The 24,687-nt window shown below is 44.6% G+C and overlaps 1 protein-coding gene across 2 annotated transcripts in view; it reads left to right on the forward strand.

Annotated features, from left to right (window-relative positions):
- TGFA (transforming growth factor alpha) overlaps nt 1-24,687 on the forward strand; it is a 101,640-nt gene that overhangs the window by 26,548 nt on the left and 50,405 nt on the right. For both annotated transcript variants that reach the window (XM_081264958.1, XM_081264959.1), the window contains exon 2: nt 8,054-8,107. In XM_081264958.1, coding sequence (XP_081121084.1) covers nt 8,054-8,107 — 54 coding nt within the window. The remainder of the gene's footprint in view (nt 1-8,053; nt 8,108-24,687) is intronic.

The following is a 24,687-nucleotide window of genomic DNA, read 5'->3' on the forward strand; positions in this document are numbered from 1 at the left end:
TGAGCGAGGACCTGAATGGCGGGAGCCCAGGCACTAAGCTGGGTTCTGCCTGCTAAGGGGGTGGGGGACAGGGGGTGCAGGGGGCAGGAAGGGAGGTGCAAGAGGTGGGTGTGGACTATAGCTGGAAATAAGGTCTGGGAGCAGCTGATATACTTTAAACCTATGCTTCCAACTTGGGTCTGGGTCCTGAGTGGTGTGGAGCGTGTGGAGCAAAGGACTGATATGGTCCAGGAAGCTCACTTTGGCAGCAGGGGCAAAGGTAAAAAAGGCTGTTGGTGGGAGAACCTGTTTGGCAGCTATTGGGCTAGACCAGAGAGAGAGGAAGCCTGTTTGGGGGGCAGGGCGGTAGGGATGCAGGCAATGGATGCCACTGTAGAGGATGGACAGTGGAGGCGGGGTGTGTAGGAGGGCGTGGCTTGGATGAGTAAAGGAGGGAGGGGCTGACAGATGGCTGCTGGGTCTTCAGTCCTGCCCAGAACCCAGAAGGAGGCAGAGTTAATTTTGAACTTGTCGCTTGATAAGCAGGCCTTGGCGTGGGAATTTGGGGGGGTGGAGGTGGAGATGATGTTGGGTGTGGAAGCATCACTGGGACTGTAGGATCAGGGAAGGATGGCTACGTACGTATGGTAGAAAAATGGAAGACTCCATTTTTCTTTGATAGTGTGTCTTCTGTTGCTGTCTCATGTACCTTGGTCATTTTTGAGGACAAATCACAGATCTCCTCTATCTTTTTTTTTTTAATTTGGTAACAGTAAGTGGGTACTCAATATTTGACCCATGAACAAAAGTAAGTAGTGATTTTTTAAAACCCTTGAAAGGCATAATATTCCAAGGTCAGTGCCTGGAATATCACTGGCCTGCACCTAAGTAACCCTGGCCTCAAGTAAAACCCCTTTGTTGACGTTCTCTTGGTGAGTCCCAGGGAGGGCAGGGAGGGGGGACCAGGACCAACCAACTCCTTGTCCTGAACTTCCTAGAGATTATGATGAAATAAGCCAAGGAGAAAATCCAGGAGGAAGCACCATCAACTGCCACGTTTAGTGGGCATTTGCAGATGGTCTAGGGACTTTGCCTACTGGTTCATTTCATTTTGCTTAATCCTTACAATAGGCCTGTGAGGAATATTCTCCTCACTTTACAGATGGACATCAAGGCTCCACAAAGTTAGGTTATGTGGATGCTGGGTCTCATGGCCAATGAGAGGCAGATTGGGATTCAGACCCAGGTCTGATGGCAAAACTCCTTTCTGCTCTGCCGTGACAGACCCCCAAGTCAGAACCAAAAAATGGTAGTGGGTTATGATGCAGACCCCATCTGCTAACCTCTCTTGCCTCCTTGATCCTGAAGGTTCATTCTGAACACTTCAGTTTTTCTCATTCTTGGACCTATTTAGATGGACATAGAAAATTCCTGTGAGCTTTCAGGTAAAGCTGGCCCATTTTCTATGATGTCATCATCTCAGGTATTGCCTTAGACTCATCAAGTTGAACTTTACTGTTTATGGCCACCTCAGAAGTCATAGGAAGGGCACCTGAGGATCCCAAGTTCACTGACCCTAATGGGTTGTGACCTTGGCATAGATTATCAAGCCATCATTAAGTCTGCAATGGAAATGTAGATACAGGAAGCGCCCTGTTTTAGGATCTCATCCATCTTTTGATCATTGACATAATAGATTCCATACTAAATCACAAGACAGAATTGTCATCAAGCAAGCACACTTTCGTTGATACAATGCACACACAGACTTCATTTTGCCTGATCCCTGATTAAAGTTAGAGGATCCACTTATAAGGGATTGAAACCAGGCCCGTATTCCCCCAGCTAGACAGTTGAGGAAGATAGACAGCTATGTCTTCATAACTGCCCAGAATTCTGGGATTTGGTAAATCTTCTGGCCCACCCTGCCTTTTAAAGATAAAGAGACCAAGATTGAAGAGGTGATATGACTTGCTAAAAGTAACACCTTCATGGGTGACCCAGTCTCTGGGCTCCCCTGTTAGCCTGTATTCCCCATACTGCTTCCCTTACTACCTATATCCAGGTGATAAAGGAGGAGATCTGTATTTGCTAGCACACATATGCTCTTTGTATTTCACAGGAGTGCTCTGATGCAAAATAGAACCAACTGGGCCTTGTAACATGAGCTGCAGTGTCCATCACTTGCAAACTAGGGGACCCTGAACAAATGTCTTAACCCCCTGTATCTCCACTTCCTTGCCTCTAAAACGGGAGCATAATGCAGGTTAAATATCCCTAATCCTACAATGTGTAATCCAGAATGCTTCAAAATCTGAAACATTTTTTTTTCTGCTACTGGAGATTGAACCCAGTGGTGCTCAACCACTGATCTATATCCCCATCCCTTTTTACTTTTAATTTTGAGACAGGGTCTAACTAAGTTGGCAAGGCTGGCCTTGAACTTGTGATCCTCCTGCCTCAATCTCCTGAGCAGCAGATGTGAACCACCACTTCTGGCTAAAATCTGAAACTTGGCACTGTCATGAACCCACAAGTAGAAGATTCCACACCTGACCTCATGTAATGAGTTGCAGTCAAAATGAAGGCATGCTAAAAATGTTGTATTAAGTTACCTTCTCTCCTCACATATCAGGTATATATGAAACAAATGAATTCCATGTTTAGACTTGAGTCCCCTTCTCAAGATATCTCATTTTATATGTATGCGAATATGCACAAATCTGAAAAGATCTGAATTCCAAAACACTTTTGGACCAGAGAATTTTGGATGGGGGATGCGGAACCAAGCGTTCCTATTTTGAACTCTGTTGAATGAGATGGTTCTAGGTATATTGTAAGTGATCAAACAAATATTGTAGCTGCTATTATTAATTATGATAATAGCCATGAGAATAATTCCATTACTGAACCATATGAGATGGGAACTCCAGAGACTCCATCGGGTTCCTCTACCACCCTGTCCCAGCACAAAAAAATGCCTTCTGAGTTTAACGTGTTGGCTGACATGGCTCTGCTTGGGAGCAGGTATCAGGACCTCCCTGGTTGGTGGAGGTTAAACTAAAGCCTGTCCTCCACCCTGCATCGTTGGTTTCTCTGCTCTGCCACCTGAACACAACACTAGCCTTTTCAGGTGATTTCTCCATCACACTCTCTCCCTGGGTCACAAGGTCAAACCTGTGTTTTGGAAGTAGCGCTCCAGAGGCTGGGATTATGACAGAAAGGGCCCTCTGTCCCATGGGCCCATCTGCCCAAGGTGATTCATTCCCATGTCACATATTTCTAAACTCTTGTCCTTGCCATCCCCAGAGTTTTCCTAATCCCGTCTGGCCAGTTCCTCAACAAATTCCTCTGCAGCTTTGCCCGATGTTCTCTGGGAACAGTGTACTGGCATCACTGGGAACAGGGCCAAAAGTGAATTGTCACCTCTTCCCAGGAGAGAGAGCACAGCTCTTCTCCACTGGGGATGCCTTGTGGCCGCTTCTGGCACTGATATCCTAACCAACGTACAGATAGATAAGTCTCCCGGGGCCTGGCTCCTGGTCCCCTGGTCCCCTACTCTCCTGCAGAGCATTTCATTTTTCCTTCTTCCCAATCAGTTCTTCCTCTGGAGTCAGCAAATTCACCAGGATGTCAACTTTTTGGATTTTAAAAATACTGATAAGATCATTAAAAAATTGGACAATTTTTGCTATGCTGGTAAAATCCCACAATACTTGCTGATAAAATTTAAATGTTGGTATATAATTTATAAGAGAAGATGCCATGAACCTGTACTGCAGGCCCTGGGTTCTATGTGACCTATTAAATGTGTATTTTCGTGCCTACTTGGGTGCCCCTGCAGACCTTGCACTGAGCTGCAGGATCCCCCCCTTCTGGGTACCACCCATTACTTCCCAAGCTCCTGGCTCTTTCCTCCAGACTCCCAGTCCAAGCATGGTAGGAAAAGAAAGGGGAAGCCTGAGAGCCCCATGAACACCCACACTCCCTTATGCCCCACTCTCTAGCCCACCTGCTACCCCCCTGCCCTGCATCACTCTTAATCTGTCCTCACCACCTTCTTGGAACCCAGAGCATGTTGTACCCAAAGGTGCAATTTTCCTCCGGGCTCCCTACATATCTTCAACCCCTAAACCTGGTCCTTCACTAAAGTAGCCCAGCTTAGGGACCCTGGCTTAGGGACCCAAGCATAGATGAGACATTATTAGGCACTTGGTGTTTTAGTGGGAAACCACTGAGCCGTCCTGTTAAGTAGGCAGGCGCCTAGAAGCAAATACTGGCTGCATTGGAGGCCAGAGCAGGCCATGGTCACCTCTGTTGGGGTGGCCAGGGGCCAGAGGATGTTCCTTCCTGGTCGAAGTCCCCATTGAAGAGGTGGTTACCAGGTGGTGATTAATTGAGAGGGTGATGCATACCAAAGACACCATCTGGATCCTTGTCCAGAATTGCCAGTTCCATGCAGGAGCAAGGAGCTGGAGCAGGGACATCCTGCTGGGAGAACAGGGGTGTCCATCATCTCTCAACAGCCCTTCCCACTGGCCCCTCTGTGGATGGGTTCCAGGGTGGCTCCACTTCTGTGAACTCCAGAAGAACAGGCGGGTCTCTCTCATTACATTGTTTCTGTTGGGAACTCTTGTCTGAGTTCCAGACAGCTGGATTACAGCACTGCCACCCTTGTCCCCAAGAGCCAGCCTGGCTTCTGACTCTGCCTTGGGGGCTGGGGATCTGGCTTTCATGAGACTTTTGTGTTTTTTTTTTCTTCCGTTATGTGTGGTTTTCCCCTCAACACCACCCCCTACTTTTCTTATTCTTTTTTGAAGTCCACAATCTTGGGATTTCCCACTTTGGAGCTATTTAGACAGAAATAGGATGCCGACAGGAGCCATCAATAAAGGATTCCTGTCCTAGAGGAAAGCTGGCTGGGTGGCCCTCAGTTCCTATCCTGAGGGCTGGTGGCCAGCAGTATTGAAACTCGGGTAGGAGGAATCTGGGGCTGTGGCCACAGAGCCTGCATCTGGACTGTGTGTCCCTCAGCCATTGCGGGCAGCAGCTGGCCCTGTGGCTGGGCTCTGCCTGCCCTTCCTTTTGTATCTCTTGAGTCTTGGAGCCTGCTAAGGTCGTGGTTTTCTAGGCCTTCACACGGTCTGGCTTTCCAACCATAGCCATGTCACCAGAGCTCTGGATGCCTGGGCTTAAGCAGATTGGACAGTCCCTCTGCCGTCCTTGCCTATGGGAGGAAGTTGGAGGGAGTGGGGAAATCCTAAGAGGTAATGGTTATGGCTCCCAGAAGAGAATGACCAACCTTCACCCCCTGGGCCTGCTGAGTCTGTCCTTTGAGATGGAGCTCCGTTACTGATAAGTACACACCGCCAGTGTTTCATGACAGGCCTGGGCACAGCAGTTGGACAGACTTGAGTCTGAACTTGGCCCCTGGAGCTTATGTAAATGTCTTAGCCTTGCCAAGCCTCAGTTTTCTCATCTGCACAGATGGGTATTCCCACCAGCTGTGGGGGAGGCTGAGAAGTGCTAGTGTCATGGGTTATTATGAGGACAAAGTGAGAAAATGCAAAACTCTAGTGTGCTGGGCCTGGAGCCCAATTAGTGCCCCTGCCTGACCCGAGAAGAGAGGCCTGTCCCCTTTCTTCCTGGTCCAAGACCACCTTAATGAGCTCACCATGAAGTGAAAAGAAAGCAGAGGCCTCACCTCACCCCCTGTCATGGGGCCTCTACTGAAGCTGTGCTTGAACAGGATTGCCCAGCCAGGGCCTCGGGAAGATGTTTTCCATGGGAACGTGAGTGTTTAGAAAGGAACTATTCTTCTCGTATTACTCAAATTATGAATAAAAACCTCAGTGCCTTTCATCTGTGGAACATGGTGGTTTTGCAAACTTTAATTAATTCCCCCAAACACCTTGGTGAGTCTGGCAGCTGATGGCTGCTTACAGGTGAGGAACTGAAAGAGGGGGAAGCCGCTTGCCCCCAGGCTGAGGGAACGGCGGCAGAGCACACCCTCGTCTTCCTGGAGAGTTGGTGTTTGTGTTCCAGAGGCTGACATGGAGCCCAGGAACTGGGCTGTGTTTACCTTGACTGACAGGGTATGGGGCAGGGAAGGAGGCGTGAAGATCATTCATTAGTTCAGGGACAGTTCATGACAGGCCAGTCACGTTCCCCCTGGAGAGGCATCTGAGGCATCCCCTGAGTTGTTCCTTGGTATGATGAGGGGTCCCTGGCTGACTTGAGCCCAGAGTGGTTTCTGGCAATGCTGACATAAAGTCAGGAGAAGCCTGTTCCCTGGCTTCCAGCGGCAACCTCTACAGCTCTTCCTGGCTGCAGCCAACGTACCTTGCTTAAGCACCTGATGTGTGCAGTCCAGATTTACCCTTTGAAATGTGTCAGGGGAATCCTAACAGGCTAAGTAACAAAGTGAGCATCTGTGGGGCCACAAGAAAGAATTGCACGGAGATGTGTGAGATTTCACTCATTTTTGCCTCCTAATGCCCTTGCCCCACCCTAAGCTTGGCCCAAATATTTGGTGCAAGACTCTGTAGCAATATTTGGGAAGGGTACACCAGACCTGGGCACTAAAAGCAGTTGGAAGCACTCATATGAGAGTAGGTGCTCTCTCTGTTTCAGGTGTGTTTTCCTCTGAGAGTTAGGACTCCTGTGTCCATGCCCTAAGTGAAGAGAGGCAAGGAGTTCCCATAGCCAGCCTGGTGGGGGTTATGAGGGTCCTGTGCTGTGGCAAAGTAGCCAACAGGACATTTCTTTGTTGTTGTTGTTTTGTTTGTTTGTTTTCAGTGCTGACTTGCTGCATCTGCCTTGGGCTAACCTGTGTGGCCCAGCCCCTCTGCATGGTCATGGGGATGACTTTCTGCATTTCAGTTTGGGGAAGCTAATTCGTGCTAATTGCAGAACTCAGAAAAATTTCCTTCTTCATTGGAGTTTTGCTGCTCTGTTTCCAGAAACCTCTGATGTATAACTTGAGGGTATATAAGGTCATTTGTGGCCAGGAGTGACTTTGCAGGTCACATAGAGCCCCACACTCATAGTGACCCTGAGCTGGAGGTTTAATGCTCTGCAGCTGCAGTCTTGAAATTCTCCTGACTTTATCTTAGGATCTGTGTCTTTTAAGGGAAGCCCAACAGGATGATGAGCTGCACCACAGGCTGACAGCATTGGTTGCTGTGGTCCTGTTTACCGCCATCTCCCACCCCCACTGGGTGGGTCATTGCCCCAGCTATGCTCTGCGCCTGGTGGGGCCTGGGTACAGAAAATGTTGGGGTTAGGTATGGTGGAGCATGGTGGCAGCTGTCACCATCCCAAGCTGGCAGCTGCATAGCCTGTTCAGTGGGCAATCAGAGAGAAACAAACTTCTGCCCTTCCCTGATCCAGGCACCTGGTGCATCCTGGCATGGAGGGTGCACTACCCTTGGGGGTTACCCATCCACCTTGTCCCTGGGAAGAACAGACACCTGACTGGACTTCCCTACCCTAATAGGATTGTACCACATTGGCCCAGCGGCTGTCTGGAGAGAGAACCCAACAACTTGTAGGTCCCTGGCTCACTTGCTAGTAGGGTCCCTGTGTACCTGGGGTGGGCTGCAGGCCCCCTGCAGGTGCTCTCATGACATACAATGACATATGTAGCCAACAACAACAACAAGCCATGACACACAAAATGGAGTGAACATACTTAATGTCACTGCAGTGTACATTGAACAGTGGTTAAAATGGCTCATGTGTTATGCATACTTTCCCACTACAGAAATGTACTTATAAAGTGCTTTTTTTAAAAAAGGAAAGTCCACCGGGACAGGTGGGGAGAGGTGGCAGGAAGGAAAACATTGATTTGCTACTTACGGTGCCTGTCCTGGGTGCTTTGTTCCTCCTTTTGGAACAAGGGGTCTCATGTTCTCACTATGCACTGAGTCCCACACATGAGGTAGCCAGGCCTGTCTGTTAACCCCTTTGGAAATCTACCAAGGCTTGGCCTTTTAAGGGGCCCGCCCTCCAGTCCTCTGAGGAAGCTCTGAGCTGAGTAGACACTTATCTGTCTCCGCTTCCCCCCCCACAGGTATCGTGTTGGCTGTGTGCCAAGCCCTGGAGAACAGCACGTCCCCCCTGAGTGGTGAGTACAGCCTCCCCAGGATGCAGACAGGGTGTGGCGGGTGGAGCGTGGCCACCGTGGGCCTGTGTCCTCACCAGAGGAGCTCCCTTCCTGGACTCCTGCCCGTGCGCACCTGCCTGTCCCCTTTCTGTGTCCTCTCTTGTCCTCATCTCAGGCAGAGGGACGCTCACAGGACAGTCATCACTGCAGGCTTCAGGGGTCTCTCTTCCCCCGCTGCAGGCAGGTGTGCTGGGAAGAGGGCTAGGGGCCCGGGAGCTCAGGACCAGCTCTCGCCCCCATCACATTCCCAAGCCCCTGTGCCCTTCTTCTTACTGTGCTGAGTAGTTTTCTGGTTTGTGTTTTGAAATGTGTAGTCATCATTTCATTTTTAAAAAATCTTAGATCAGCACTTTGGAAAGCATGGGAAGTGTAGGAGGCAAACCCCTCGCGTTCTGAGGCATATTTGTGCCTTGCTGTTGTCCTTTGTGCACGTGTGTTCATGGGTTGATGAGTCCCAGTGATTTTGATCCCTGTTTTATAAACTCAGGGGTTGGGGTTAGACATTTTTCCATGTTGTGGAAAAGTCCTGAAATCAATCCTTTTAAACTGTTCCAATGTTCCACTAAAAAGGGCCTGTGGGGTTTAACGGAGCATCCCCAGTGGATATTGATGGGGTTTCCAGTATCTTAAATTATGATGCTACACCTCTTCCCACCTAGAAGTTTTTTCTTCTTTTGGATTCTTTCTGAGGCTCTGTCTCTAAGAATAAGAGTACATGCATTTACGACTCTTGGTATTAAGTGCCAAATGGCTTTCCACGTGAACTGTGCTGATTTTTACCAGCAGTACACGAGTGTTCCAGCCTCACCGTTCCCTTGTTAATGGGGTACATTTCCCTGACTACTTCCCCATGCTACTGCAGTGTCCCTCTAGTAATTTCAGGGGCCCCCAGTGGGAGGTGATATTTCTTATGTATTTATAAATTCTCTAACCACCTGCACAGCGTCTCTGGTAACTTGCTCTTCACCTCCTCTAGACCTTTCCATCCAAACCCATTGGAGGTGATACTGCCAACCCCACAGTCCCCTTTTGGCACTGCTATCTTTGATGCATTGGAACCCTTGGGGTACTCGCACCACTCAGTGACCCATGCTGAACCAGAAGGAAATGGCTCTCCTGTGTAGTGCTTTATTCAAGATGGAGAAGGAGAAGGAGAAGGAGGTGAATGTGTCCATCCCAAAACCGTGCTTCTGGACTCCAGGGTCTGCCAGAGTTTCCATGAAGCATTTCTTTGACTTTTAATTACCTCCCTCACCACAAAGGGTTCTAATGGGAACATATGGGGGAAAGAGATGATAGCTTAGTGATTCCACTGCAGGTTCTCGGAATTGCCTCATCCCTCATCCTGGGATACATTTACTCCAAGAGCATCAGCCCCTCCTACAGATGGACCTCTGCCTAAACACTAGAAAGTACTGATATCACTTACATTTGATAGAACCTCACACTAAGCCACCTAGGGGCTACTATCAGTTCTGATCTTGCCACTTATTTCAAGGCTTCTGGATGGCCTGAGATGCTTCCTGTGTTTTCCATGCCCTTCCTGAACCCTTCTTGACCTTGAAGGGTTGAAGTGAGGCATAAAGACCTTGAAGTTGGGCCAGATGGGTTGGATGGAGGCCTGTGCCCTGGGTCTCCATCCCTGATTCCCCAGCTCTCTCTGCAACACCTCCTGGTCCTCACTGTAGGACCTCGTAGGCCAAGAGCCAGGTTCTAAGTTATTTTCAGGTAACAATAGAATGATGGTAAATGCTGATGTTGCCATCCATGGGGAAGGGTACGCTCTGGGTTGTTATCCATTCTTCAAGTCTCCATCCATTCATCCAGACAAGAAGAACCTGAGGAATGTCATCTTTGAGCCTGTTCCTTCAGGGCCTCTCATTGCTTCTACCTAGGCTCTTTGGGCTTTCCTAGGTCCTTCTGGGATTGATCCAGAAAACGACTATCCTCACCAGAATAGTGGCCAACCTCTCTGTTCCACCCTTATTTTCTGGATTTCCTCCCATGAGAATGTCTCTGAGGTTTGTTCTTCCTCATTGCGATATCAGAAAACACCAGCCAAGCTGGTCATGGCTGCACATGACTATGTGATAGACTGAGTGCCACTCTTGAGTCCTGAGGTGGCAGGTGAGGGCAGAAGCAGGATGCATTCAACATTCAGAGAACCCTGAGCCCCAGAGCTGGCCCCTGTGCACAGGGGAGGGGCTGCCTGTCTGGCGTCTCAGTCACTGTCTGTTGGATGGGGCACTTAGCCCCAGGACTGGCACCCCCAGTGTCTTAGAGATCAATGACCTGGCTCTGTCCACTTCTACTTTCTGCCTGGCACCATGGAACCCAGCCATGAGTCGGGAGGGGGCTGGACCAAGAGACAAATCTAAATAGGGATGACTACATCATTGTCACCCCTCCAAAGGCAGGGTTTGGTAGCTAAATTGGAATTGTTTGCTTTACTTTCTCTTTCTTTGGGCTTGATGGATCTTACTACTCCATCCCACCCCTTCCCACTCTACTCTGACCTCACAAGACAAGGCTGAAATCCTGTGTGGGTAAAGCTCAAACTGGGGACCAACACCCACCAGCCACGCTTAAAACTACCTGGCACTGGAGTGATCATGTGTGTGTGTACATGCATGTGTGTTTAACTCTTGGCTAATTTAAGAAGTGAAGCTCTTAGCATTGTATTGTAGACGTCTTCCTCCTCAGAAGAAGATAAGTAGTAGTGAAATCTATCACCATATATTATCACCACCCTTCCACAACTAGCACCCCTCTGCCATTTTTCTTTTATCTACCTACCTCTGTTTGTTTTTCCCTTTGGAAATTTGGGTATTTTAAAGCAAAGTCCATTTCACTTGTGAACACTTCAATATGTGTCTTGACAGATAAGGACTTTTAAGCACAAAACTGTAGTTTCATTACCATGCCAACAGAAGCAACACTGATTCCTTTCATCAGATCCTTAACATGGAGGATAGATGAGACTGTACTTAGTTTTGTGCTTTTTGATTTTTCATCTTCATTTACTTTGCATCTGTGGATTTGGGTGTCCACAGGGTCAGGGGATGTCTTTTCACTCTGTGGACTAGAATGAGAAGCCATATGGATGTAAGATAGAGTCTGATACATTCTTGACTGACAGCGCTGGAGCCAGAGGGCCATAGGAGTACTCAGGGGGAGGCCCAGCCATTAGCGGAGCGTTGTAGAGAGAGAATTGCAAGCTCCGTGTGCCAGTCAAGGTTGGTAATAGGGCTCTAAAAAACAGGGACTGATCTCATGTATCTTTCTTCTGCATTTTAGGGAGGAAAAAAAATCCATGACATTTTTATTTGACAGTTGCCCTTGGTCTTTCTCTGTGAGAGTTCCTTTCTTCCTGCCTCTTGGGTCCCCAAATATAGAGGGGAAATGATACCAGAGGCATAAAGAACTGGATCATCATCAGCATGTTCTTCTCAGACATTTGCTTTTGTTGGGACAGTGGAAGGCAATGGGGCCTTAGGTTGGAGGCCCAGAACTTGGTGTTTGGACCCACATGGTTCCAGACTTTTTAGGTCCCTGACCAAGTCATTATTCATCAGGTTGCTGTTTGGATTTGTTTCCTCAACTGTTGGATTTAGGATTGGCTTTTAAGATTCTTCACCTGACACTGATGGATTGGTAGAGAGGACTTGGAGAGCTGGGTTGGGAGGGATTATAAGGCTGTCTTCAGGTTTTCAGGAAGTCCTGAGGTGATCAATTGATGGTACCCACTGAGGACTCAGAGAAGTAGTAATGTGACCACCACATACAGTTGGCCCTCTGTGTCCTGAGGTTCTACATCATCAACCAACCACAGATCAAAAATATCTGGGAAAAAATTGCATCCCTACTGAACATGTACAAGCTTTTTGAATGTTGCTATTCCCTAAACTATTAATAGAGTGTAACAACTATTTACATAGCATTAACATAATAGTAAGCATGATAAGCAATCGAGGGATGATTTTTAAAGTCTACAGGAGACATGCGTAGATTATACACAAATACTATGCCACTCTATATAAGGGACTTGAGCATCTGTGGATTTGGGTGTCCACAGGGTCAGGGGATGTGCTAGAACCAATCCTTCAGGGATATCAAGTAGTGACTATTTGATTCTCTTGGAACTGGACGCTGCTGTACATTCACATTTTAACCCTCTAAGGGCTGGAATCATGTGCAAAGAAGCAGGCTCTCTCCAGGCGCCCACTCCACGGGTGATCCAAGAGCAGGGGAACTTACAACAAGAGCATCTTTACGACATGAGCAGCTTTGCTGACCACTTAGATGTGATTTAGAAAATACTTGCTGTGGGAGTTAAATCAATAGTCTTGGGTCTGGGACAGAACATTTTTATCTGGTTGGTTGTCAACTTGCAGAGCATAGAAAGAAACATTAGCTGGAGGCAGCCAAGGGTGGCAGCACCCACAGCTCAGAACACCTGTCACACCCTCCCAAGGAAGGAGTTACAACCTATCTTCAAAAGGTGCTTTTTAATGCCCCTTAAAAGGGACAGAATGCACCCTGGTTAAGAAGTTGCTGGGTAGCTGCTTGCTTAACCCTCAGAAATGTTGTCTGGTTCCCAAGCCACCCATCTGGTTTTCATATTTTCATGAGACTCCCTCTGGTGACCGAGGGGGTGTGGTGAGGGCCCTGCTCAGGGCACTCAGGAGCCAGGCTCCAAGCTTCCCACTGCCATCTGCCTGGCAAGATCTGCTTACATACTCGAGGCGACTTCTGCCCTTTCCTCTAGCCTGTGTTTAATGATGCCCATCTGGAATCGGGGCATGTTTGAGGGCTTGCCTAATTTAGAGTCTGGGAGGCTTTTCAGAGATGATGATAGAACATGGAAAATTCAGTGGGGTTATTCAGGGAGAATGTCACCACCATCAGCTCAGGTGGGGGGATGGTGGTCGGATCTTGGTGGGACCCAGGGCTTAAATGTCAAGATGGTGAGTTTGCTCTGGGGGTGCTTCGAGTGAGGGTAAATTAACTTATAGGGAAAAGTCATTAAAGGCCTCACCTGTTTGGAAAACAGGTAGAACGTGGGTCAGCCAGCAAGCCAAGGATCTGCTTATTGCTCATCTCATCTAACAAAAGCTTTTCAGAACTGCAAACTGCTTCCCCGTTCCATTGTCTAGAGTTTTCTCACGTGGAGCTGAAGTCATTCTAAAATTAGAAGGCTCACGTGTTCGACCCAGGTATATGGTTCACCTGTTCCAAATATGTATCTGTAACACAAGAGACTCAGTATATTTTGGGGTAAGCCACACACACCTGTGTGCTTGCTTTAGCTACTGCTCAGAGGAGAGCAGGGTAGAATGAGAGGCTTCTTTGCCTGTCCAGCGTGTATTCTTGTCACTGACTGCGTTTTGCAAAAGAAATTCAGCTGGGTTAGTTGCTTTTTGAGCAAAGGCTGCTCAGGGTGGTAGGCAGAATACAGAATACGGAAAGAGAAGAGTTGTAATTCTGACTCACTGGCTGAGAGACCTAAATAGAGCCCTTAAATCTTCCTGAAACTCAATTCCTCATCCATTAAATGAAGGAATAGCATTAAGTCTGTGCCTTTCCAAACTGTGTGTTACAAAATCACTTCTCTGGGGCACTACCAACATTTTTTAAAAAATCAATTGAATTGTTGAGAATAGAGTTAATATTCAGAGTGGAATGAGCATTGAAGGAGGGCGGTACTGTTTCATGATACCTTCGCTTTAGTTATTAATAGATCCGCATATCAGTCAGCCTTTGGCATCACTTTACTTGCATGAATTGCACCTGTATTCCATCCTCTATAATTTTCAGATTTGATATCTTTCTAAGAACTTAGACACTTGCAAAGTAAATGCCATACATCTTTCTAGCCCAGTACATTTCTCCTCCCCCACACCCCCGTGGTCTTTTATAGTTGTCTCATCCACCCCTGAATTTTTAAAATATTTTTTTAGTTGTAGGTGGACACAATATCTTTAATTATTTACTTATTTATTTTTAATGTGGTGCTGAGGCTTGAACCTCACGCATGCGAGGGAAGTGCTCTACCACTAAGCCACAACTCTAGCCTACCACCCCTAATTTCACGGAAGTTCTTTTAATGTATTCCCCTTCACTAAGTCTTTCCAAAACACTCAACTTATAGAAACAACAGCTCTTTCCTTATGCACAGATACATCATTCATTTATGTAATATATAATTATGCAAATACAATAATGAGTACCACTGACATAAACAGGTTTGAGAACAAACACGAATGACCTCTTGGAACATATATATACAGCCTATCTAGTAGGAACAGAAATAGACTGATCAACCAGAGTAGCCAACTAATTGAGTTTTCATATGCTAAGGTCATTGATTTAGATTGTGTAACAAAAGAATTGTGAGTATGGGATAAAGTAAATCCAGGGTTTGGTGTAAGTAGGGCCCAGTTAAGGAAGCATCTACCGTCTTTGAAAGAAGCAATGCAGGTGATAAGACTTGTGGAATTTTTAAAGTCTAGGCCTATTGAAGCCTTACTGGTCTTCTATCTTTTAGTCTTCAACATTTATTTAGTGTACATTTATTAAGTACTGCCTCAGAGCCAGGTGCAGTGGTGCATGCCTTTAATCGAAGCTACTTGAGGCTAAGGCAGGATTACAAATTCAAGGTCAGCCTGGGCCACTGTTTCAAAACAAAAAGGATGAGGGGGATGTAGATTAGTGGTAGAGCGCCCCTGGATTCAGTCTCCAGTGCCATGGTGGGGATTGGGATGAGTACTGCCTCAGGCCAGAATTAAACTTGAGCCCTGCCATCAGAGTTACCAGGGCAGGCAGGTAATGCTGTTGATTTTGACATCTCAAAGACAACTCATAAACACAAAGCTATGCTCTACCGTGATGGATTTTTTTTTTTAAAGGAGAACATTTGTGCCGTATTCAGACTTACCATTTTTTAATGGAAGTTCAATGTTGCGTACTTATTCTCTTTATTGTATCTTCCTTGGTTTGGTGCCTAGATGGTTTTTCATCTAATTGTCTTTTTTTTTTTCCAGGCTGTGGCTATTATCTGTTATCCATGTTGTAAGAACAGACCATGACCACATGGCCTGGGTGAAGGGGGCTGCCTCTGAAGTCCCTAGGCCAGACTGATCCTTTACATCATTCAGTCAGTCAAAAAACATTTAGTGAGCATTTACCATGTGCCAGGCCCTGCCCAGAAGAGAGACCCTGTTCTGAAAGACTTTATATTCTGCTATTTGATAGACTAAAATATATAATTCTGGACATTATATATTTTAGTCTATCAAATGGGCACATTTTTGAGAATGGCAATATTGAACACTAGTGTGTGTGATATGAGATGGCTATGTATATTGCTAAGAGGTATTGTTATTGACATAACCTTTCTGAAAAATAGTTTACCATTAATGGTGAACCTAATTACTTAATATTATTAAGCAAGAGCTTTAACATTGTACCTGACCTATGACCTATGTTGCATTTTAGAGATATTAAAACAATTGTAAGAGATATAAGGTTATTATTTATTACAGTAGAAAGGAGTCAATTTAAGTGTCAGCAAGAGGCAAATAGTTATGGAACTGGTAGATGGGCTACTGGATACCTCTTTAAAATCATGTTGATAAAGAATATTTAATGATATAGGCAGATGAACATGATATAAATATAGGAAAAGTACATAAAATTGATATAACTCAAACACAGGTGCAAAAATAAGGAGCAAACAAGATAGTGTTAACATTAATTATCTCTACTTAATCAGAATATTTAATACATTTAATGCACCAAACTATTGCATAACATGCTTTGCCCAGCCTACCCTAAATGTGCTCAGAGCACTCACAAAAGCCTACAGTTGGGTAAAATCACTGATCACATAAAGTCTGTATTAGAACAAAGGGCCAAATATCTCATGCAAGGTATTAAATACTGTACTGAAAGCAAAAACCAGGATGGTTTTTCATTTCCTTTATACTTTCCTGTTTTTCCACAGTGTCTTTAAAAAATAAAAAGGAAAGAAAGAAAATTAAGAGGTCTGTCATCCAGCTTGTGCTGAGTCCAGGCTGCCTGGTCCTTGGTGGCCATCAGTGGTAGCTGTCAGTGAAGCTTACACCCATACTGCTGTTTCTGGGCACAGGGACCTGCCACACTGACCTTGCATGCGGGCCACCCTATTTCTTGTGGCTTTGTACCCAAGCCTGGCTCCCTAGCACCAGCAGCTATCCTGGGGCCTTGCTGTTGGGTAAGGTTGGCCCCAGCAGCTGCCAACTTACCTTAGAGTTTTCAGGATACTCATTTAAATTCTTTTTCAGCAGCCCTGTGCCTCCTAAATCTCGATCCACTTTGCAGAAATTTTAAATACATATGGGCCTCACCTTTTGAAGGTTCAAGATACAATGCTTCAACTTTATGATGATGTAGAAGCATACCTATAGGCCATCCTGGTTTTTGCTTTCAGTACAGTATTTAATACCTTGCATAAGATATTTGGCCCTTTATTCTAAAGCAGACTTTATGATCAATGATTTTACCCCACCATAGGCTATTGTAAGTGCTCTGAGCACATTTGGGGTAAGCTGGGCAAAACATATTGTGCGATAGTTTGATGCATTAAATGCATTTTCAACTTAACGATATTCTCAATTAATGATTTGTCAGGAGGTAGCCCAATAGTAAGTGCCAGGAGCATCTGTACTTTGTACCCTTATTTTAACAGAGGTATTGGGCCTTCCTGGGCTCTCAGCCCAAAAGTCAGTATCTCAAATGTGAAGATTCTGGAACTAGGTATGTTGAAGTTAAATTCTACCACTGCCACTCACAGGCTGTAAACCTTGGCCAGGCTATTTAACCACTCTGTGCCTCAGCTTCCTTGTCTGTAAAAGGGGAATGATAATAGTTTCTACTTCTAGGGTTGTTGTGAAGATTAAGGACTTACTAGGTAGGAAACACCTTCACACAGCAGCTCCTCAAAGCATTAGTTGCTACTGCTCTTATCCTCGTTATCAGTGATGCTTGTACCATGAGGCAAGACTGTATCTTCGTGGTGCTCCTTATCTCTTGGTGCTAAGGTGTTCAGCAGGATGCATCAGGCATCCTGCTGGGTTAAAATGATTTAGGATTCCTGGGCCCCCTCAGCGTTCAACCTAGAAATCTGTGTTATCGTCCTCAACCACATCTTAATAGAGCTCAGTGGGAAGATGAGGCTGAGCTCCCATCACCTTCAGGTGACACGTCCCCAATCTTGGGCTCTTGCTCCTCCTCAGCCAGATTCAGGGATGTTTCAAGACTGGCTTTCTAGTGTTCACCCAGGAGGTTGGGAGAGAGAAGTCAAAACTCTCAGAACTCAGGCCCTTGCCTCAAAGCATCCCCTTTCTCATCGCCCTCACTGGGATGGCACAGGGAACATAGTCTTTGGAATAGGACATCAGTTTTGTTTTCTGGGAGCCTAAACCCAACCCCCGCCCCAGCTTCTGAGTTTGGGATATGCCTGGAGCATCTGGCTCAGATGGGTGCTAATGAAGGGGCTCACATGTCCCCGCAGCAGCCTCTGCAATTGCTGGGTTTTACGTCCCGTCTTAGAACTCATGGCCCAGTTCCCTTATCAGAAGGTGGAATGGAAGGTGATTTCACACATCTAGCCATTTTATCACCAGGCTACATTGACCACAATGGTCCTTAGGGCCCACATTCTATCCACACATGAGTCTCATGCAGCCTGGGCCTCAGAAGCAGCATCTTTTCTTTCACTTAACAATTTGTAAGGAATCCCTTTTTTTGTTTGTTATTTTTTTTTTAATTTTTAAATTCTAATTTGTTATATATGACAGCAGAATGCATTGCAATTCATATTACACATCTAGAGCACAGTTTTTCATATTTCTGGTTGTATGCAAAGTACACCAAGGAATCCCTTTTAATGGGCCTTTCTCATCCTGAATTTTGGGGGACTTGGAACATGATGAACATCCTCACCCTTCTTGCAGGTAGGCCTAGGATGGTATTTTTGAGATCTCAGAAGTGGAAGTTATCAGGTTTTCTACAAATCTACCACAAATGCATCTTCCGGATGCTTTATTGACAGCTGTGTCATGTCTCTATAAAATTTTGACATTTTCTGTAAAATTCCATTTCTAGCACTCTTTCCCACTGATAGCCTGTTAAAGCCAGCATGATGGAGGGCTCCAGCGTCCTGAATGCACATCTGACCAAATGATAGCCAAATTGTAGTTGGCACTGTGGGCAGTTTTTCACTTGAACCCTGGTCAGTGCTTCTCAGCATTTTCAGAATAAAGACCCATTTTTAACACCAAGAATATGTGAGGTCCCACAAATAGTAGTTGTGCCTTTAGTATTGTTGTATTAAGTAATATACATTAATGGCCAAATCTGCTCTGAGAACTCGGTGACACTTTAAAATACATCTGTATTTCTGCCAGGTGTGGTATTGCATGCCTATAATCCTAGCAGCTCAGGAGGCTGAGGCAGGAGGATCTCAAGTTCAAAACCAGTCTCAGAACTTAGTGAGGCTCTAAGCAACTCAGCAAGACCCTGTCTCTAAATGAAATACAAAAAAGGGCTGGGGATGTGGCTGAGTGGTTAAGTGCCCCTGGGTTCAATCCTCACTACCAAAAACCAACAAAAAAATTGTATTTCATCAATTACAATATAATTTACATAATATGACTTAACACAGAGCATTCACTTTGTGCTGGGCACTGGTCTATATATACTGTTCCTATAGCAACTCGGAGAAGGTTCTATTATTAGCCCCATTTTGCCATTGACAAAACTGAGGCACAGAGAAGTTACATGCACAAGATCACATAGTTAGAAAGTGACAAAGTAGCTCCACTCTGCCTAGGTAACTGCCTAGGTAACATTCAAGCCTAGGTAACTGGCTGCAGAGTTTTAAGCACTTCACCACTATCCTTAAAAAATACACACAGAGGGGCTGGGGTTGTGGCTCAGTGGTAGAGTGCTCACCTAGCATGCATGAGGCACAATGTGTATGTGTGTGTTTAATGACGTGTCCATGCACATGTGTATGTATATGCATGTGCACATGTGGGTGACCTGTGTGTGCCTGTGTGTTTATCTAAAGCTTTAATTTTATCTTATCACAAAACTATGCACTGGTGCCATCCATTTCCCTGCAAATTCCATGATTTTGTCATTTTTTAGTGCTGTGTAATACTCCATGGTGTATAAATGCCACATTTTTTTTTATCCATTCATCTATTGAAGGGCATCCAGGTTGGTTCCACAGTCTAGCTATTGTGAATTGTGCTGCTGTGAACATCGATGTAGCAGTATCCCTATAGTATGCTCTTTTAAGGTCTTCAGGGAATAGTCCGAGAAGGGGGATAGCTGGGTCAAATGGTGGTTCCATTCCCAGCTTTCCCAGGAATCTCCATACTGCTTTCCAAATTGGCCGCACCAATTTGCAGTCCCACCAGCAATGTACAAGTGTACCCTTTTCCCCACATCCTCGCCAGCACTTGTTGTTTGACTTCATAATGGCTGCCAATCTTACTGGAGTGAGATGGTATCTTAGGGTGGTTTTGATTTCCATTTCTCTGACTGCTAGAGATGGTGAGCATTTTTTCATGTACTTGTTGATTGATTGTATGTCCTCCTCTGAGAAGTGTCTGTTCAGGTCCTTGGCCCATTTGTTGATTGGGTTATTTGTTTTCTTATTGTTTAATTTTTTGAGTTCTTTGTATACTCTGGATATTAGGGCTCTATCTGAAGTGTGAGGAGTAAAAATTTGTTTCCAGGATGTAGGCTCCCTATTTACCTCTCTTATTGTTTCTTTTGCTGAGAAAAAACTTTTTAGTTTAAGTAAGTCCCATTTGTTGATTCTTGTTATTAACTCTTGTGCTATGGGTGTCCTATTAAGGAATTTGGAGCCCGACCCCACAATATGTAGATCGGAGCCAACTTTTTCTTCTATCAGACGCAGAGTCTCTGACTTGATATCAAGCTCCTTGATCCATTTTGAGTTAACTTTTGTGCATGGCGAGAGAAGGGGATTGGGTTTCATTTTGTTGCATATGGATTTCCAGTTTTCCCAACACCATTTGTTGAAGATGCTATCCTTCCTCCATTGCATGCTTTTAGCGCCTTTATCAAATATAAGATAGTTGTAACTTTGTGGATTAGTCTCTGTGTCCTCTATTCTGTACCATTGGTCCACCCACCTGTTTTGGTACCAGTACCATGCTGTTTTTGTTACTATTGCTCTGTAATATAGTTTGAAATCTGGTATCGCTATACCGCCTGATTCACACTTCCTGCTTAGAGTTGCTTTTGCTATTCTGGGTCTTTTATTTTTCCATATGAATTTCATGATTGCTTTATCTATTTCTACAAGAAATGCTGTTGGGATTTTGATTGGGATAGCATTGAACTTATAGAGAACTTTTGGTAATATCGCCATTTTGATGATGTTAGTTCTGCCTATCCATGAACAGGGTATATTTTTCTATCTTCTAAGATCTTCTTCTACTTCTCTCTTTAGGGTTCTGTAGTTTTCATTGTATAAATCTTTCACCTCTTTTGTTAGGTTGATTCCCAAGTATTTTATTTTTTTGGAGGATATTGTGAATGGAGTGTTTTTCCTCATTTCCGTTTCAGAAGTTTTGTCGCTGATATACAGGAATGCCTTTGATTTATGTGTGTTGATTTTATATCCTGCCACTTTGCTGAATTCATTTATTAGTTCTAGTAGTTTTTTTGTAGACCCTTTTGGGTCTTCTAGGTATAGAATCATGTCATCCGCAAATAGTGATAATTTAAGTTCTTCTTTTCCTATTTTTATGCCTTTAATTTCTTTCGTCTGTCTAATTGCTCTGGCCAGTGTTTCGAGAACTATATTGAATAGAAGTGGTGATAGAAGGCATCCCTGTCTTGTTCCAGATTTTAGAGGGAATGCCTTCAATTTTTCTCCATTCAGAATGATGCTAGCCTGCGGCTTAGCATAGATAGCTTTTACAATGTCAAGGTAAGTTCCTGTTATCCCTAGTTTTTCTAATGTTTTGAACATAAAGGGATGCCGTACTTTGTCAAATGCTTTTTCTGCATCTATCGAGATGATCATATGGTTCTTGTCTTTAAGTCTATTGATATGGCTAGCCAATCCCTAAAAAACAAATGCCAAATGTCTTCTTTGATATAATGAGAGCAACTAAGAACAGAGCAGGGAGGAAGAGCAGGAGGAAAAGATTAACATTAAACAGAGACATGAGGTGGGAGGGAAAGGGAGAAAAAAGGGAAATTGCATGGAAATGGAGGGAGACCCTCATTGTTATACAAAATTACATATAAGAGGTTGTGAGGGGAATGGGAAAAAAACAAGGAGAGAAATGAATTACAGTAGATGGGGTAGAGAGAGAAGATGGGAGGGGAGGGGAGGGGGGATAGTAGAGGATAGGAAAGGTAGCAGAATACAACAGTTACTATTATGGCATTATGTAAAAATGTGGATGTGTAACCGATGTGATTCTGCAATCTGTATTTGGGGTAAAAATGGGAGTTCATAACCCACTTGAATCTAATGTATGAAATATGATATGTCAAGAGCTTTGTAATGTTTTGAACAACCAATTAAAAATAATAATAATAAAAAAAAACTATGCACTGTTCCTTTATGTGCTTGTTTCATTTAGTAAAGACTGACTCAGTTGCTATGGTGGACTTTGACCTGAGGTATCAGATTCCTTTTCCTGTAGGTGGTTTTTGGACAGGTCTGGTCACAGATAGGTTTTTCCTAACCGAATCTCCTTAGTGATCCATCTAAGAAGGCTGCGTTGGGAGACTTAGAAACATGGAGTGTGAATATATAGAAATCATAGAACCTATAGAACTTATAGAATGTATAGAAGTCACAAAGTCTGGGGACAAAGACAGTCCTCCCCTCTTGAGCTTTACTGTGTGCAGTGTCCCCATTTGGCAGGTGTCTTAGGTGGACAGGCAGTGGAGGTAGTCTCTAAGTCAGGGTTTATGCTGCACCTCATTCCCACTTCTCATTAGCAGGTGGCAAATTACACCTTCATCATTTAACTTTGGTTTGATGGAAAGGGACTCATACAAAAACCACAAATATTTGAAGGCGCAGTGGTTAGTGTCTGGATCTAGGCAACCTGGGTTCAAATCTTGGCGCCTCTTGGCGCCCGCGGCCTCAGGCTACTTACTTAACCTCTCTGTGCCCTGGTTTCCCCATCTGTAAAGTGGAGAATTCAGAACCTACCTCATCAGGTTGTTCTGAGAATTAAATGAGATGTGTCAAGTGCTTAGCAGGGAATGAGGTATTATTAAATCCTAGGTATTTGTTATATAAATCTTTTCATTTAATTTTAGAAACAAAAAGTGAGAAAGCAATAACATCCATATAAAAGATGGTATCTGAAAAAAGCAAAATGGCCCGAACCAATTGGCGAAGAGACCAGATTAGAATCTCAATTCATAAAGGATGTACCCTCAATGGGGTAAATCACACAATCCAACACTAAGGAGGAGCCCCTCGATGCCTGAAGACTAGAACAAAGTAGCCCCACTTGGCCTCTTGGCAAGTGGTGTGTGGAGCCTACTATTCCAGTAGGTGCCCCAAACTGAACTTTAGTTTTAGAATCACAGTACCCTAAGGAGAGGAAACGTAGTCTGCCCAATTGGCGGCAGTCATGGGAGATGTGGGATGCTGTGTCCTACTCTGAGCAACAAGATTCATGAAGAAAAAGAAAGATTGGAAAGAAGCCCAGGGAAGCTGTGTGGAAAGGCTGGAGGGCCAGAGAGGCAGATATCGCCTCCACGCAGGTGTTGGGCACATGTCACCCATGCAGAGAGGTGAAGGCTGCAGGACCACCTGGTTGAGCAGGTCACATTCTCAAGCCCTCTCCCTGGTGTTTGAAATGCATACAGGTCCCTCTCACTTGTGTGAGGGTTCAGGGAGATGTTGAGGATCACAGTGGGGACTATTTATAGCAATTTATGTGGGAAAAACTCATCCTCATTTCCCTTTCGATGCTAAGGCTATAAAACATGAAGTGGGAGGACAAGATAGAAAGGTAGGAAGATGAGAAAATAATTAGATTGTTAAATGGAGAGTGTACCTAATTGAGGAACTAGAGCTCCGGGGATTAAATTCTTAACCATCCAAGGGGACAAAATGGAAGAAAATTACATCTTTTCAAAAAAAGAAAAAGCTTTTTGATATCTTAGGGAAAGAGGAGATTATTATACTGAAGAGCTCTTTGGTCCAATTTAAATTGACTTCCCCACCTCTCTTTTTAGTATTTTTGTGACTAAATGTGAGGGCTTATTACAGAAGACTGTGCTGGGCTTTAGAGATGGACAAGGGACAGCTCTCACTCTCAGGATCTTTTAAGTGGCAGACATGAGGATTGGAATTGCAAAACATTACCTGAATTAAATGATTACTGCCAGAGTTAGGAGCAAATTGGTGTTAGGGGGGACTGGGTGCAGGCTGTCCTCTGCCTGAGAAGACAGAAGGCTCCCCTAGAGAAGCAATTTTTTAAAAAACAGTACTTTTTAAATTGGTTTGTAAAAATTGTATGTTTATAATGTAGAGCAAGAAATTTTAATACATGCTTTCATGTGGAATGGCTAAATCAAGCTAAATGACATGCATTATCTCACATACTTAAGACCCTTCTCTCACATCCTGTACAAAAATGGACTACAAATGAATGAAAAATCTAAATGTAAGATCTTAAACTATAAAACTATTAGATAAAAACAGGAGAAAAACTGTGGGCCATTGATCTGGGCAATTATTTTTATTTAGATATGACCCCAAAAGCACAAAAGCAAAAGTAGACAGAGTTACATCAAACTAAACAGCTTCTGTAGAGCCGAAGAAACAGCTCACAGAGCAAAGAAACAACCTACAGAATGGAAAAAAAAATATTTCCAAACTGTACACCTACTAAGTCATTCTGTAGTAGAAATGCCCACAGCTCTTTGGCAGACAGAGAGCCCGCCCATTCAACTCAGAATATAGCTAAGGCAGTACCAGACACCCTGGGAGAAGAAGGCAGTAAGTAGAGCAGGCTTCTTCCTTACCAGTCACATTTCAAATTAAACCGATCAACCTTGGTTAAGTGTGTTGGTATTACAGGGCTATTCAGAGACTTGCTCTTGTAAAGACTAGTACCAACTGATTAAGCCAAAGGAATTTTCCAAAGCTGCATTTTTGCCCTTATATTACACTGCACATTGAGTTACTTTTTGAAACTTGGCTTAAGTAGCAAAATTTTGAGTGATTCTATCCCCTAAACCAGGATATTGTTTGGGCAAAGGGCTTTGACATCTTTAATATTTGAAAATACGGTGTGTGTATGTGTGTGTTTTCAAAGGCTGACATAATTAAGAATCTGGTCCAGGAGGGATATTTAGTGAATGTTTTAATTCTAAGTGAAAGAGTTCCTGATGCTCAGGCTACTAGCATTTGTATCCTCCTTGAAAAGAAGAAGCCTCTAGAAGCCCCCAGAAGCTTGTCTTAGAACTGCACT

The sequence above is a fragment of the Spermophilus citellus genome, assembly GCF_964194105.1.
Source record: "Spermophilus citellus genome assembly, chromosome: 13".
Classification (NCBI taxonomy): domain Eukaryota; kingdom Metazoa; phylum Chordata; class Mammalia; order Rodentia; family Sciuridae; genus Spermophilus; species Spermophilus citellus.